Genomic DNA, 15024 nt, shown 5'->3' on the forward strand with positions numbered 1-15024 from the left:
ACGAAGACGCAACATTGATCATGTAAAAAAACAAAAACGCTTAACCTTCATCTAGCGCCCCTCTTGAATGGGTTATGACGAGTAGGCTACATTTACATTGTAATTCCATTGTGATTAAATATAAATAGCAGCCATTATGTACTATTTTAGATTGGTGCATTTTATACAAAATTATCTGTATTAGTTTATTTCAATGTTTATCATAATAATAAAATAATAAATCCACACACGCACATCCGTATCATAACAGACCATGTGTAACTGTGATTGTTTGGTCATTCATTTAATCTAATCCATTCGGCTACAGGCCCAGGTCTGGACAGCTTTTCCATCAGGAAAACCATCCATGTGTAAACACTCCTCTGACCTCTGCTGAACACCCTGATGAAAAACTAGAGCAGGGCAGCTCTCTGGATAGTAGTGGAAGGAATCCCAAACATTCACAACAAGGTGCTTTAAACACTCCACAGTTATGCCCTCTCCTGAGTGGAAATTGTGTAACATGAGGAATTATGCATTTGTATTGTTTATGAGTGAGGACAATCGTATCCGTATCAAGGTGATTTGTTCTGTAATTCAGATTCAAGTTTGTAAAGCAGAATCAATCACAAGTCTCCATTTCAACATAAAGTATATTATATATTCCATTGTAGGCAGACTCAGTTGGTTCAATGTTCACCTGTTAGAACACACCAGTACCTACTCTCTGTGTTGCCAAGCTATATCATCGAGAACACACCAGCTGCTCTGATCAAACATTCTACCCCGATCCACACTGAACTGCCTGGCACAGGTTCCCCCATGCCAAGGTCAACAGGGTTACTTCTCAGTATGAAGAGATGTGCAAGCAAGGATAAACACCCCCACACACACACAAGATGTCTACTGATATCACTGTGGTCATCTGGGCAGTGTTATTGCCTTTGACCCCTAGTGCCCCCTATAAGCCTGCTGATTTCCAAAGAGATACTGTATTACTGGTTTGTATCCATGTCATAGTCATGACAACAGTGTACTACTGTCCATTCCCATTTTGTAAATAATCTTAGTACCCAAATCTGACATGTCTTGTTTGCCTACAATGTATCCTCGTGTCAAAGTTTAAAATGTCATGAGGGAAATACAAGGCACTCCTCCGTAGCACCCATGCTCAACATGATAAAGGGCAATGTATCAGTGGGATTTTTTTTTTTACAAAAATGAAGCCATCACAAAAGAACAGTGTTTGGAAGGGCAAATTAAACAATGCATGCGACAATTCCATCATGACATTTTAAACTTTGACACAAGGCTACATGGTAGGCACAGATCAGTGAGTCAGTCTCCCCTACTATTTAAATGTAGAATTGGTTAGTTATTGTCGGTGTAACTGATGTGAAATGGCTAACTAGTTAGCGGTGGTGCGCGCTAATAGCGCTTCAATCGGTGACATCACTCTCTCTGTGAAGTAGTTGTTCCCCTTGCTCTGCAAGGGCCAAGGCTTTTGTGGTGCGATGGGTAACGCTGCTTCAAGGGTGGCTGTTGTTGATGTGTGCAGAGGGTCCCTGGTTCGGGGCGAGGGAAGGAAGCTATACTGTTACATCGGTACAAACTAGATGGATTACCATGAGATTATACTTGATATGTTATAATTACAATGTAAGTCAAATGTTGACTATGCAGTGAAGTTCACTAGTTGCAATTGGACATGCTTTGGATATCTGCATGCTGCAGTTAAGTGTAGACAGTTGGGTGCACTTCCAAGCCATTGAATATATCAGGAGTTGACTTATATACCAATAGTGTGACTTAACTGCAGGCTGATAAAACTGGCTAGTGAGATTTAACCCTTCCTGTATGTGACACACTGTGTGTTGTAACTGCTGTCATTAATGCAGGTCTGAGGGTGTTTTAGAACTTTGGATCTGAATAAAGTATTGCAAATGTGTGTCTGTGTATGAGACACCACAAAAAAAAGATTACGGGGAACAAATGTGATTTATTGTGTAACTTAACTTAGACAACATTAAAAAGAAGACTAACAGTAAGAGCACTGGTGGTGGGTCACACTTGGGGTTACCAACTCCGATTCACAAGGGCTGCTGTGGAGAGGGGGAGTCAACTCTCAATTCTTCACGTCAAATAGCAGAACTGACCGTTTTGACATGAGTTGTCAGTTCCCTTCCATGGGCTAAGTGAGTTGTCATCAAAACAAAGTGCTGGTTATATGCTCTCCCATTAAATTTGATCCCTTCTGTTGCATCAACATATTAGCATGTACAGGATTCTATTGACAAATCAGTTGGCAAGAGTTCTAACACAGTAAAATAAATCTAGAACCAAAACCAATAGTCACTTCCCTATGGATAGGGCATTCAGCAGTCCTGGAAGGCAGGGGAGATATACACCCAAATCTCTTTGGTCAGAAACGTAATTGGTTGGTGGAAAAGTAACACAGCAAACATAGTGGATATCATTGGTTAATATCAAAAAGGGGGCGGGCACTCCAGGACTGTGCATTCTGGCAGGCTCCCACAGCTAGCGTTATACTCAACGGATAACAAATGACAATGCTCTTCTCCCTTTCCCATCGTGCTCTCTGCTGCTGGACCCGGGCGGCAGGGTGATGACGTCACAGGAAACGGATTCCTGCTCCAAACTGGACGCCGTCGCATATCCTGAGGCAGGGTCGGAAAGAGAGGGAAGATGAGCCAAAGAAAAAAGTTGGGACCCATGTGCCGCACCTGGTGTATGTGTATAGCTAGGTGTTATGGCTTGTGTGTCTGTTTATTCACAGCATATATGAGCAGTATGGCATTGCAGCAATAACACCGCTCTTCTCTCATCTCTTGTTCTAGCATCTCTGCAGTGGTGGGAAAAGAACCCAATTGTCATACTTGAGTAAAAGTAAAGATACCTTAATAGAAAATGACTCAAGTAAAAGCAAAAGTCACCCAATTAAATACAACTTTAGTAAAAGTATTTGGTTTTAAATATATACTTAAGTATCAAAGTAAATGTACAAGTCGAAATCATTTAAAATTCCTTATATTAAGCAAACCAGATGGCACAATTTATCTTTCTTGAAATTTACAGATAGCCAGGTGCAAACTCCAACACCATTTACAAATTAAGCATTTGGCAATAGGGATGATCAGCGATGTTCTCGAATGTGTGAATTTGACCATTTTCCTGTCCTGCTAAGCATTCAAAATGTAACAAGTACTTGTGGGTGTCAGGGAAAATCTATGGAGCAAAGTGGAAGTTAAAGTCTAAATAGGAAAGTACAGATACCCCCAAAAACAACTTAAGTAGTACTTTCAAGTATTTTTACTTAAGTACTTAACACTACTGCATCTCTGTGAGTGTATGAGTCTTCTCTCACACTCTTTTCTAGAGCACTATATTTATTTTTATTTCACCTTTATTTAACCAGGTTGAGAACAAGTTCTCATTTAAAACTGCGACCTGGCCTACAGGAGTTGAGTCTGACCTGCTCCTCCAAATGTCTGTGTGTTGTACCTGTCTCCACTCTGAACCCCCATGGGAATGCAGTAGTTGAGCTCCAGCCTGGCGATGTTCCCAAGACGCAACACGATGCCTGCTCCATACGACCAGCGGATACACTCCGCCAGCCTCTGTAGGTGTGCTCTTGGACCCTCTCCTGGGGACAGGAAACACTTACATGTAAGAAGAGGCACAAAAAGGAGGCAGAATGCACAAACAGACAATTGAACATTTATTTGCAGTATGTACTATAAGTACAGTTGAAGTCGGAAAATCACATACACCTTAGCCAAATACATTTAAACTCTGTTTTTACAATTCCTGACATTAAATCCTAGTAAAAATGCCCTCTCTTAGGTCAGTTAGGATCACCACTTTATTTTAAGAATGTGAAATGTCAGAATAATAGTAGAGAGAATGATTTATTTCAGTTTTGATTTCTTTCATCACATTCACAGTGTGTCAGAAGTTTCACATACACTCAATTAGTAGTTGGTAGCATTGCCTTTACATTTTTAACTTGGGTCAAACATTTCGGGTAGCCTTCCACAATAAATTGAGTGAATTTTGGCCCATTCCTCCTGACAGAGCTGGTGTAACTGAGTCGGGTTTGTAGGCCTCCTTGCTCACACACACTTTCTATAGGATTGAGGTCAGGGCTTTGTGATGGCCACCCCAATACCTTGACTTAGTTGTCCTTAAGCCATTTTACCACAACTTTGGGTTATTGTCCACTTGGAAGACCCATTTGCGACCAAGCTTTAACTTCCTGACTGACGTTTTGAGAAGTTGCTTCAATGTATCCACATAATTTTCCCAAATCATGATGCCATCTATTTTGTTGATTGCACCAGTCCCTCCTGCAGCAAAGCACCCCCACAACATGATGCTGCCGCCCCTGTGCTTCATGGTTGGGATGGTGTTCTTTTGCTTGCAAGCCTCCCCCTTTTTACTCCATACATAAATGGTCATTATGGCCAAACAGTTATATTTTTGTTTCATCAGACCAGAGGACATTTCTCCAAAAAGTACAATCTTTGTCCCCATGTGCAGTTGCAAACTGTAGTCTGGCTTTTTTATGGCGGTTTTGGAGCAGTGGCTTCTTCCTTGCTGAGCTGCCTTTCAGGTTATGTCGATATAGGGCTCGTTTTACTGTGGATATAGATACTTTTGTACCCGTTTCCTCCAGCATCTTCACAAGGTCCTTTGCTGTTGTTCTGGGATTGATTTGCACTTTTCGCAAAAAAGTACATTAATCTCTAGGACAGAGTGCGTCTCCTTCCTGAGCGGTATGACGGCTGCGTGGTCCCATGGTGCTTATACTTGCGTACTATTTGTTTGTACAGATGAATGTGGTACCTTCAGGCGTTTGGAAACTGCTCCCAAAGAGGAACCAGACTTGGAGGTCTACAATGTTTTTCAAGCAAAGAGGCACAGAGTTTGAAGGTACACCTCCAATTAATTGACTCAAATGATGTCAATTAGCCTATCAGAAGCTTCTAAAGTTATGACAATTTTCTGGAATTTTCCAAGCTGTTTAAAGCGACAGTCAAATTAGTGCATGTAAACATCTGACCCACTGGAATTGTGATACAGTGAATTATAAGTGAAATGATCCGTCTGTAAACAATTGTTGGAAAAATGACTTGTGTCATGCACAAAGTAGATGACTGTTAGAGGAAATCGTAGTTAAGATGATTAATTATGTATACATTATTGATTAGAACCATTGATATTCTAATACTATTATGTTATGATTTGAAAAGTAAAAGTTATTGGTTAAGCTGTTACTGAAAATGTAAGCAGAACTAATTTGATTGTCTGTGCCTCTTGGGAAGGTCAAGGGGGAGAAAAAGCTTTTCAGACAAGAGAAAAGAGAAAAGTGTATCTTTTAGACAGGTTGTAATGTCTGGTTTATGAGGGGAGTAGAAAGCATCTCCGGACCTAAACAAAAAAACAACGGGGCTATCGTGGGAAACTGATGATGTCATTTTGAGTTTATAACCTGTGGAAATCTGTGTATGTAGTTAGTACTCTCTGGAATTAAACGCTCTTTAACCTGGCTTTTAAGACTGGTCTCGATCTACTTCATGCATAATTAATGAACTTACAACTCATTAAATGAATTAGAAATGAGTGCTAATTGGTTTTGGCAATTAAAACATTAAAGGAATTTAGAATTCCTCTATCAATGACCCAACCAACTTGCCAAAATTTTAGTTTGTCAACAAGAAATTTGTGGAGTGGTCGAAAAACGAGTTTTAATACAACCAAAGTGTATGGAAACTTCCGACTTCAACTGTAACTCATCATTAGTTAATGGGGTCAATGAAAAACAGAACATGGACTAATATGAAATTCAGGGTTCCCACCGTAGTTGAGGTTGCACAGGTTCCCAGCGTTGAGGAAGAAGTGTGTCCTGAAGAGGTCTCCGAAGCCACCCCGGCCCGGACGGAAGGGCAGAGGAGTGTACAGGTGGAGCCCACCTGCCCAGTACGCCTCTCCCCCCAGGTAGTCACCTGCAGTAACACAAGTAATCCCTTACATTTCATCATCATGACTCTGGGCAACTTTTAATTTTTTTATTTAAACTTTATTTAACCAGGTAGGCTAGTTGAGAACAAGTTCTCATTTACAACTGCGACCTGAGCTGAGATAAGGCGGGACTTTACCTAGCGAGGACCTGAAGCCAGTGGGTTTGGCAACGAGTATGAAGCGAGGGCTAGCCAACGAGAGCGTACAGGTCGCAGTGGTGAGTAGTATATGGGGCTTTGGTGACAAAACGGATGGCACTGTGATAGACTGCATCCAATTTGTCGAGTAGCGTGCTGGAGGATATTTTGTAAATGACATCGCCGAAGTCGAGGATCGGTAGGATGGTCAGTTTTACGAGGGTATGTTTGGCAGCATAAGTGAAGGATGCTGCGTTGCGAAATAGGAAGCCAATTCTAGATTTAATTTTGGATTGGAGATGCTTAATGTGAGTCTGGAAGGAGAATTTACAGTCTAACCAGACACCTAGGTATTTGTAGTTGTCCACATATTCTAAGTCAGAACCGTTCTGAGTAGTGATGCTGGACGGGCGGGCAGGTAGCGATCGGTTGAAGAGCATGCATTTAGTTTTACTTGTATTTAAGAGCAGTTGAAGGCCACGGAAGGAGAGTTGTATGGCATTGAAGCTCATCTGAAACTTAGTTAACACAGTGTCCAAAGAAGGGCCAGAAGTATACAGAATGGTGTCGTCTGCGAGGTGGATCAGACAATCACCAGCAGCAAGAGCGACATGATTGATATATACAGAGAAGAGAGTCGGCCCAAGAATTGTACCCTGTGGCACCCCCATAGAGACTGCCAGAGGTCCGAACAACAGGCCCTCCGATTTGACACACTGATCTCTATCAGACAAGTAGTTGGTGAACCAGGCGAGGCAATCATTTGAGAAACCAAGGCTGTTGAGTCTGCCAATAAGAATGTGGTGATTGACAGAGTCGAAAGCCTTGTTCAGGCCAATGAATATGGCTACACAGTATTGTCTCTTATCAATGGCGGTTATGATATCGTTTAGGACCTTGAGCGTGGCTGAGGTGCACCCATGACCAACTCTGAAACCAGATTACATAGCGGAGAAGGTACGGTGGGATTCGAAATGGTCAGTAATCTGTTAACTTGGCTTTCGAAGACCTTAGAAAGGCAGGGTAGGACAGATATAGGTCTGTAGCAGTTAGGGTCTAGAGTGTCTTCCCCTTTGAAGAGGGGGATGACTGTGGCAGCTCTCCAATCTTTGGGAATCTCAGACGATACGAAAGAGGTTGAACAGGCTAGTAACAGGGTTGCAATAATTTCGGCAGACAATTTTGGAAAGAGAGGGTCTAGATTGTCTAGCCTGGCTGATTAGTAGGGGTACAGATTTTGCCGCTCTTTCAGAACATCAGTTATCTGGATTTGGGTGAAGGAGAAATGTGGGAGGCTTGGGTGAGTTGCTGTGGGGGGTGCAAGGCTGTTGACCAGGGTATGGGTAGCCAGGTGGAAAGCCTGGCCAGCCATAGAAAAATGTTTACAGCTTTGGGGTTGTACCTGGTAGCTTCATTGAGAATTTGTGTGAGATTGAGGTCACCTAGCAGCACGAGCTCAGAAGATAAATGGGGGGGCAATCAGTTCACATATGGTGTCCAGAGCACAGCTGGTGGCCTACAGCAGTGAGAGACTTGTTTCTGGAAAGGTGGATTTTTTAAAAGTAGAAGCTCGAATCGTTTGGGTAGAGATCTGGATAGTAAGACAGAACTCTGCAGGCTCTCTCTGCAGTAGATTGCAACACCGCCCCTTTGGCAGTTCTATCTTGTCGGAAAATGTTATAGTTAGGGATGGAAATTTCAGGGTTTTTGGAGGTCTTCCTTAGCCAGGATTCAGACATCCGGGTTGGCAGAGTGTGCTAAAGCAGTGAATAAAACAAAGTTAGGGAGGAGGCTTGTAATGTAAACATGCATGAAACCAAGGCTTATACGGTTACAGAAGTTAACAAATGAGAGCACCCGGGGAATAGGAGTGGAGTTAAGCACTGCAGGGCCTTTAGTTAACCTCTACATCACCAGAGGAACAGAGGAGGCGTAGGATAAGGGTATGGCTAAAGGCTATAAGAACTGGTCGTCTAGTACGTCAGAACAGAGAGTAAAAGGAGCAGGTTGCTGGGCACGATAGAATAGATTCAAGGCATAATGTACAGACAAATGTATGGTAGGAAGTGAATACAGTGGAGGAAGGCCTAGGCATTGAGTGATGAGAGATATTGTCTCTAGAAACATCCTTTAAACCAGGTGATGTCATCGCATGTGTGGAAGGTGGAACTCAAGGGTTGGCTAAGGTATATTGAGCAGGGCTAGAGGCTCTACAGTGAAATAAGACAATAATCACTAACCAGAAGAGCAATGGACAAGGCATATTGACATTAAGGAGAGGCATGCATAGCCGGGTGATCATAAGGGTCCAGTGAGTAGTGAGGCTGAGTCAGCTAGTGGGCCGGGGCTAGCAGAAGGGCCTCAGATGGGGCTCAACTGACCCACACCTGTGCACCACACATGCCTGTTCAAATAAACAGAGAGCACGTGACCTCACCCTCGCTCTGTGGGCCGATGCTGTACATTCCAAATCCTCGCACACTGGTGGGACCGCCCAGATAGAACCTGGACAATACAGAAATATGTCAATGACAGGCCAAATGTCACTCACATCATCCCCTAAACACTCGATGATAAATACTTAACAGAATGAGTTTTAACTCAATGGCGCTAGCTAGCGATTTCTATCAAAGCCATGTGCCATGAATCTGTTGGGAGTGGTCCTACCTGTCAGCGATGGAGGACGGTCTACCTCCAATGGGGAGGAGACACCCACCCCAGAGGGAGGCGGAGAGGACCTGAAAGAGGCCACCAGGGTCATGTTATATGACATGTTGAACACTCAGGTACCCATAATTCACTTCCCATTTGTCCTGGCTATTTCCCCCAGGTTAGGGACTGAGTAGTGTTCCCTTACCGAGTCCCAGACCAGCCGTCTGTTGACCTGCAGCTCAAAGTCCTCCTTCAGGAAGCTTGCATCTCCGCCTGTATAGCCAGCCAGCTCCTACAGAGGGCAAGACACATCAGCATGGCCACTTCATATAGATCTACAGTGGTATATTATGCAGAGGAAGTCACATACACAAACATACCTGGTTGATCCTCAGTAAGGCACCTTTCTTGGGGAAGATGGCAGAGTTCCTGTTGTCAATGGACATGGTGTGCTGCAAGACAACTACAGTCAGCAGATTGTTGCTATTTTGAGAGTGAAGATCATTAAAGGTTAAGATTATTAGATAAAGGGAACTGAGAGACAAAGGGCTTTGTACCGAGAGGGCAGACTTGAGGGTGTGCCCGCTCTCTTCTCGCACGGCGAAGGAGGCACTGCGTGCCAGACAACCCAGCTCCCGCCACACACCCTCCCACTTCAGAGTGTGGTTGGTCCTCCACAAAGGAAACTATAGGAGAGTGAGAGAGAAAGTTATCCCTGTGGAAATTCAAGACAGATATAATGAAAACAAATGTGAGACCCACACAAACAGTAGGAGTCCTCTTACATTGAGCTCAGTGGAGACTCCTCTGTCTGTCTCTTTGAGGGAGCTCCATGGAAACTGGCCTGTGACTTTGTACAGGTTTAGAGTGAGGCTGCAACAAGACAACACCTGTCAGGGCCATGATCCATCAGTGATTGTCTCATTACTGAACTATGTTCAACATAAAGGTTATAAATACATCACCATGGCAACACAACATACTGTCAATATGACCACTGAAGGAAACAATCAAACTTGAAACAAAATGGCAGCCATTACACCGCAAGTGCTACTTTGTTGTTGTAATATTTACGGCCTTTATCTCCCCAATTTCATGATTACGATCTTGTCTCATCGCTGCAACTCCCTAACGGGCTCAGGGGAGGCGAAGGTCGAGTCATGCGTCCTTCGAAACATGACACGCCAAGCCTCACTTCTTAAACAACCGCTCACTTAAACCGCAAGCCAGCTGCACCAATGTGTTGGAGGAAACACTGTTCAACTGACGACTGGTCAGCTGCAGGATCGAACCACAGGCTGCAGTGACACCGCAACACTGTGATGCAGTGCCTTAGACCGCTGCGCCACTTGGGAGGCCTGCAAGTGCTATTTCAATTTCCTATCGACACAGAGAGCAAGGACAGCGGTGTTCACTGTTCGTACTTGCGTTCGAAGTTGCCTGGCTGGGGCTTGAAGAAGGACAGGCCGTAGGAAGTCTCCTTGGTCCCGTAGGAGAACTGGAAGGTTAACTTTTCAGCACGGCCAAACACGTTAGGAAGCTTCACACCCAACACCTGGAAGACAGAGACAATGTTACACCTGTCTGAACGTACATTACCACACAATGCACCTATTTGGAAGTGTTTGCAGTGAAAATGAGGCAGAGAAGCTGCTTAACCTGTCTGCAAACATTCTGGAAATCACCTCTGTCACACGATTGTATTTAGGAACGTCTTCCCTGGGTCATTGCAACAGGGGTTTCAATGAACAATATTGTGTGATGCTTTGTTATAGCTCTCCTGTAAGTGTGTGTGTGAGAGAGGGGTGTTTCTGTGTGTGTATTCTCTCACCATGCTGCCCTCGTTGTTGCCGACCATGGTGTTGTAGCTGCCTGTCAGCCTCTTCATCTCTGTCACCTCGAACGTCACATCCAGACCATTGGGCAATGCATCCGCACCTGGGAGGGGTAGACCAAAACAGACCGTGACCACAGCTAGACTAACAGAGGGCTCCTCTCCAGTGACGCAAATATCTATTTACTGGTTATCCTTTCATTATGGCAACATCATGGTTGAGATAGGTTGTGATATTGTTTCAGACACACACACACACATGTTTATGGGCGCACACTGTACCATCTGATGTATCAATGACGACCTCCACCTCCTTGAAAATGCCCAGACGCAGCAATTTCTGTCTGGCAATATGAGACTTCTTCATGACCTGTCAAAGACCCAACAGCTTTTAACACAGACGTTTTCCCTTAAATAAGGGAACATTTCAGAGTGTGTATGTAGGTTATGTGTGCATGTTCAAGTATATGGAGTCCAGAGTGCTCATACTTACATCAATAAGGTTTTTAGCGTCAAAGACCTCTGAGATTTCATAGCCCAGCAGATCCTCTTTCGTTCGGCCCAAGCCCTCAATGTTGACATGTTGGACAACAACCTGCAATGAAGGGCCAGATTCTCAGCATCCATTCCAACTAGGTGATCAATGATTTACTCAGCTCCCTTTGCTAATGAGATGACAAACAACTTGTAATGTGAGTAACGTTAGCTTGGATAAGAGATGCTTACGTCTTTGTTTTCCAGGACCTCCTGTTTAGTCTCATGTTCTGCCTCCTGCACCTCAATCATGTCGTCGGGATGAACGCCCATGTCGCGCCCGTGCATCGGGAGAGGGTCCATACTCTGAATAGTGTCGAGAAAGTAGAAAAATCATGTGAAGATATGACCATGCTTAAATAGCTACCTAGCTAGCTTCGTTCTGTCAAGGTGGTACATTTGCTAGCATGCTGAAAGATCAGACACAATCCATATTGCATAACATTACATAAAATATGGTAAAATAACAATTTGCCTCATGTCATACAACTCTTCGCCATTAATGTAATTTATGTATCTAGTCCACGGCCTATGCGGTCGTCCATGGTACACCGCCATACAATAGACACTGAACGGGGAGGTCATGCAGAATTTCATCCCCACGTTCCGTGGTTGTAAGAAATTAAGATTTACCCTGGCGTGGACAGTCCCCATGGTGACGTCTTTGTCTTGAAAAATATCCCGTTTGATAAGTAAATGTTTTTTAACAGGCCTATTTAGAGGAGAAAGACACTACTGACAATGGCTAGATTTTCCAGGTCCAAGCCCCCTTCAAGGGAGACGCCATGACACTTTGCGAAGCCTGCTTTGTTGCACAGTGATTGGTCAAACATGTGCCTTTATCACTGACAGGTGGGCGGGACAAAACCAGCGCACTGACGTAATGTGTCTCGAGACCAGCAGAGGGCAGTATCCCTACACTCAAACTTCAGCCCTGTGTAAAGTTCCTGCTCTGAAGGTGGCAAGTCCAATACTGTGCAGGAGTTGCACTTGCGTGCATTATATTTACAGATAATGTTGGTCCCTTCAGATCTATGCTTCTTATGACTTAATTGATTTCAAAGTATTTACATTGCATTGCAAAGAATGACAAGAATATGCCTACCCACCACAACCAACTAAGAAGTGCCCAAAAACTGCCCATTAGGCTGGCTACGCATGTAGCCTATTGAAATAAGCGCCTGCGGGACAACTCATCTGAAAAACATGAAAACGTAGCCACATCTGAGCTCTTTTTTTCTCATTATTATTCACCACGATTGTAACTTGAAGATGTATAACCTTATTTATAGGCCTACATCACGATGAATCATGAGTTCCATTATGGGCAATTGAGACCTCTGCTGACAATTTGGCCCCAGCGGTAGTGACAAATATCTGATAACATTTATTGATCAAGTGTAATGATTTCCTGGGTTAGTTGCGGTCTCGGGCGTTGAGTAATCAATTGAACCAAAGCAACCAATTTTATTCTCTCTCTCTCTTCTCTCTCTACACCTCCAACCCGCTCTTCAAATGCGTGCAAGCCAATCAGAGAGCGGCTCCGCTGGTCTCGCTGTCCTCTTCAACTGCCTCTGCCAGTACCAAAACGGTTCTCTTATCAAAGAAACGCATAACCAAAAAACTGCATTCAATCACCGCCTTTTACCATGGGAAGTGCTTGTTTTTCCTGGGACGTTTGTTTGTTTTTCGTCCTCATTAACACTTGTGAGGTGATGGGGAATGTTGGACTCGCAGGTAAAGAGCTCTCATTCTCTCTTAATCATTTTGAAACATATTTTTAAGATTGGCTAGTGCTGCCTATATTTTTTTCCTGTTAATGGTTTATTGAACTGTTAAACCAGTGTATGACAGCGTAGAATATAGATGAAACGTAGTAGATTTCTTTAATGCACTGGCTAATGTAGATTATATTCATTTTAATTGGAGAGTAATTTGTGGAATGAGATGACAGTTGAGATAGTTGAGATAACATGTTCCTTTGAGAAACACTTGGTTGAGGATGGATAATTTGAACAGCATGGAAAGGAGAAATAGCTGAACACATATTTTGCACACAACAGTGAATTAAATATATACATTTGAAGCCAAATCTAGCAATTATAATAGCCTTTGAAATGGTGATGTGATATGCGCGCGAAATAAATCAGAGGCTGCAAAAACGTTTACATTTGGCCTTGCGGAGCTGAACCATTATCACCCATTTTTGACTGACAATAAAAGACGGCGTGTTAGTCCATTTTTTTGACAAAATTACTCTAAACACTATTTCAAGTTTAGTATTTGTTGGATTCCCATTTCTGAATGTTAAACAAGTGAGAAGTGTCAACAAGAAATGAGGTCCGTCGACTCATATCTATCTGAATGTTTTACCCGTCGTAGATCAATCTGTCAAATAGGTCCTGGACTGGTTTGAATTGTGTGAATAAAAATATGACTACGCATCTTTTCACCCCCCTCTGCTTGAAATAATCCCTGAGTTGATACATAGCATATTTCCCGGATCAGTTGCCTGCTCAGAGGTATCCATATGGACGTGGGTTGGAAAGATGGCCTTCGCGGTCCCTAGAGGAGTCTGTCCCAACCTGCTTATCGACGACCTTTCAGTGGATAGTGGCGCACATTGTCTCCCTCCCACTATGGATGAGCGAGAAGTCAATATTGGGACGGGCACTGAAGCACCGGAGAGGGCTTTATTTAACTATTAGTCAACGATATTTCATAATAATAGTCCCATGGTGAACCTGCAATAACAGTTTCCTGCCTTATCTCTCTCTATTCACTGTCAACAACTCAGTGAGACCTGGCAGTTGAACTTTCAAGTCCAGGTTTTACAGGCTATATTCCGCTGCCTACTCCTATATCACTTTATTTTTCATTTCTACTGGCACTCACATGGGAGCAAATAAATCAGTCATCCACTTGATAAAAAATATTTATTGTAATGACATTTTATTGTTTCTTCATTGCATTTTGTTGAGCTGGGCAGGGGGCAAGACAGGAGACAGGGTAGCTGCTTCTCAGTTCAAGATACAGCACTAGAGAGAGAAAGGGAACAGAATTTTGGATAGATACAACTTTCTCTCTTACACTTGTGCTCTCTCTCTCTCTCTCTTTTTTTTCTCTGTCTGTGAATGAGCTGTAATTAGCCTGAGGCCCCTGGATTCAGCCCCACAAGATGTGACTCTATAACATTGACTTGATCAATTAGGGTTCCATGTTGTCACTCAGTATTCCATAGGCATCCACTAAGCCCTGATACACTAGTGTACCTCTCTGCTAATGGTATTTGATTCATATAAATTATTATTGGTTTTGTTCTCTTTAGTGTTATCCCAGAGAACCTACCGGTATCATTTATGGAGTTAAGAAACCTCACCCTCCATCCACTATGTCCCTCCCTGACAGTTTATTGTCTTATACGAGGAGCTTTACATTTTGGACGTTTGCCATCTTAAAGTAAATATTTCCAGCCTGTATATATCTGGATGGAGCTGCATTTGGCCAAGAGGACTGAGCTTTCCCTGAGAGAGCGGGATTAAAATATTCGATTGAGGTTGTACAAAACCCATTCACCTCTCACCAAAATCATCACTATTTTATAGACTTAGTCCTATTGATGAGTCCTTAGAGACCAGTGGTTTACAGTTGTCCCTTGTGTCATTTCTATAGAAGCCGATGAATGCTCTGAAGGCACGGATGACTGTCACATTGATGCTCTCTGCCAGAATACCCCCAAATCCTTCAACTGCATCTGCAAGCCGGGGTACAAGGGAGACGGCAAGCAGTGTGAAGGTGAGTTTCACTACATTGTCTTATTATGGCTTCAATGTGATATTACTCCCC

General features: G+C 43.3%; 2 protein-coding genes across 6 annotated transcripts in view; one reads left to right on the forward strand and one right to left on the reverse strand.

Annotated features, from left to right (window-relative positions):
- Positions 1–1958: 1958 nt before the first annotated feature.
- LOC118372205 (sorting and assembly machinery component 50 homolog B) lies at positions 1959–11996 on the reverse strand. Its single transcript, XM_035758000.2, has 15 exons — positions 11812–11996; positions 11371–11484; positions 11138–11239; positions 10927–11014; positions 10642–10748; positions 10235–10365; positions 9596–9683; positions 9368–9496; positions 9191–9262; positions 9016–9102; positions 8826–8896; positions 8596–8663; positions 5859–6005; positions 3502–3643; positions 1959–2657 (listed from the first exon to the last, which is right to left on the reverse strand). The coding sequence occupies exons 1-15, from the start codon at positions 11830–11832 to the stop codon at positions 2612–2614; spliced, it is 1413 nt and encodes a 470-aa protein (XP_035613893.2). The 5' UTR covers positions 11833–11996; the 3' UTR covers positions 1959–2611.
- Positions 11997–12743: 747 nt separating this feature from the next.
- LOC118392563 (signal peptide, CUB and EGF-like domain-containing protein 1) overlaps positions 12744–15024 on the forward strand; it is a 139904-nt gene continuing 137623 nt past the window's right edge. For 4 of the 5 annotated variants that reach the window (XM_052460201.1, XM_052460202.1, XM_052460203.1 and 1 more), the window contains exons 1-2: positions 12745–12915; positions 14851–14973. In XM_052460201.1, coding sequence (XP_052316161.1) covers positions 12828–12915; positions 14851–14973 — 211 coding nt within the window. In that variant the 5' untranslated portion in view covers positions 12745–12827. Of the gene's footprint in view, positions 12916–14850; positions 14974–15024 lie in introns of all 5 variants that reach the window. The other variant, XM_052460200.1, reaches the window with a different exon arrangement.

This window comes from Oncorhynchus keta, chromosome 13 (assembly GCF_023373465.1).
Source record: "Oncorhynchus keta strain PuntledgeMale-10-30-2019 chromosome 13, Oket_V2, whole genome shotgun sequence".
Lineage (NCBI taxonomy): Eukaryota > Metazoa > Chordata > Actinopteri > Salmoniformes > Salmonidae > Oncorhynchus > Oncorhynchus keta.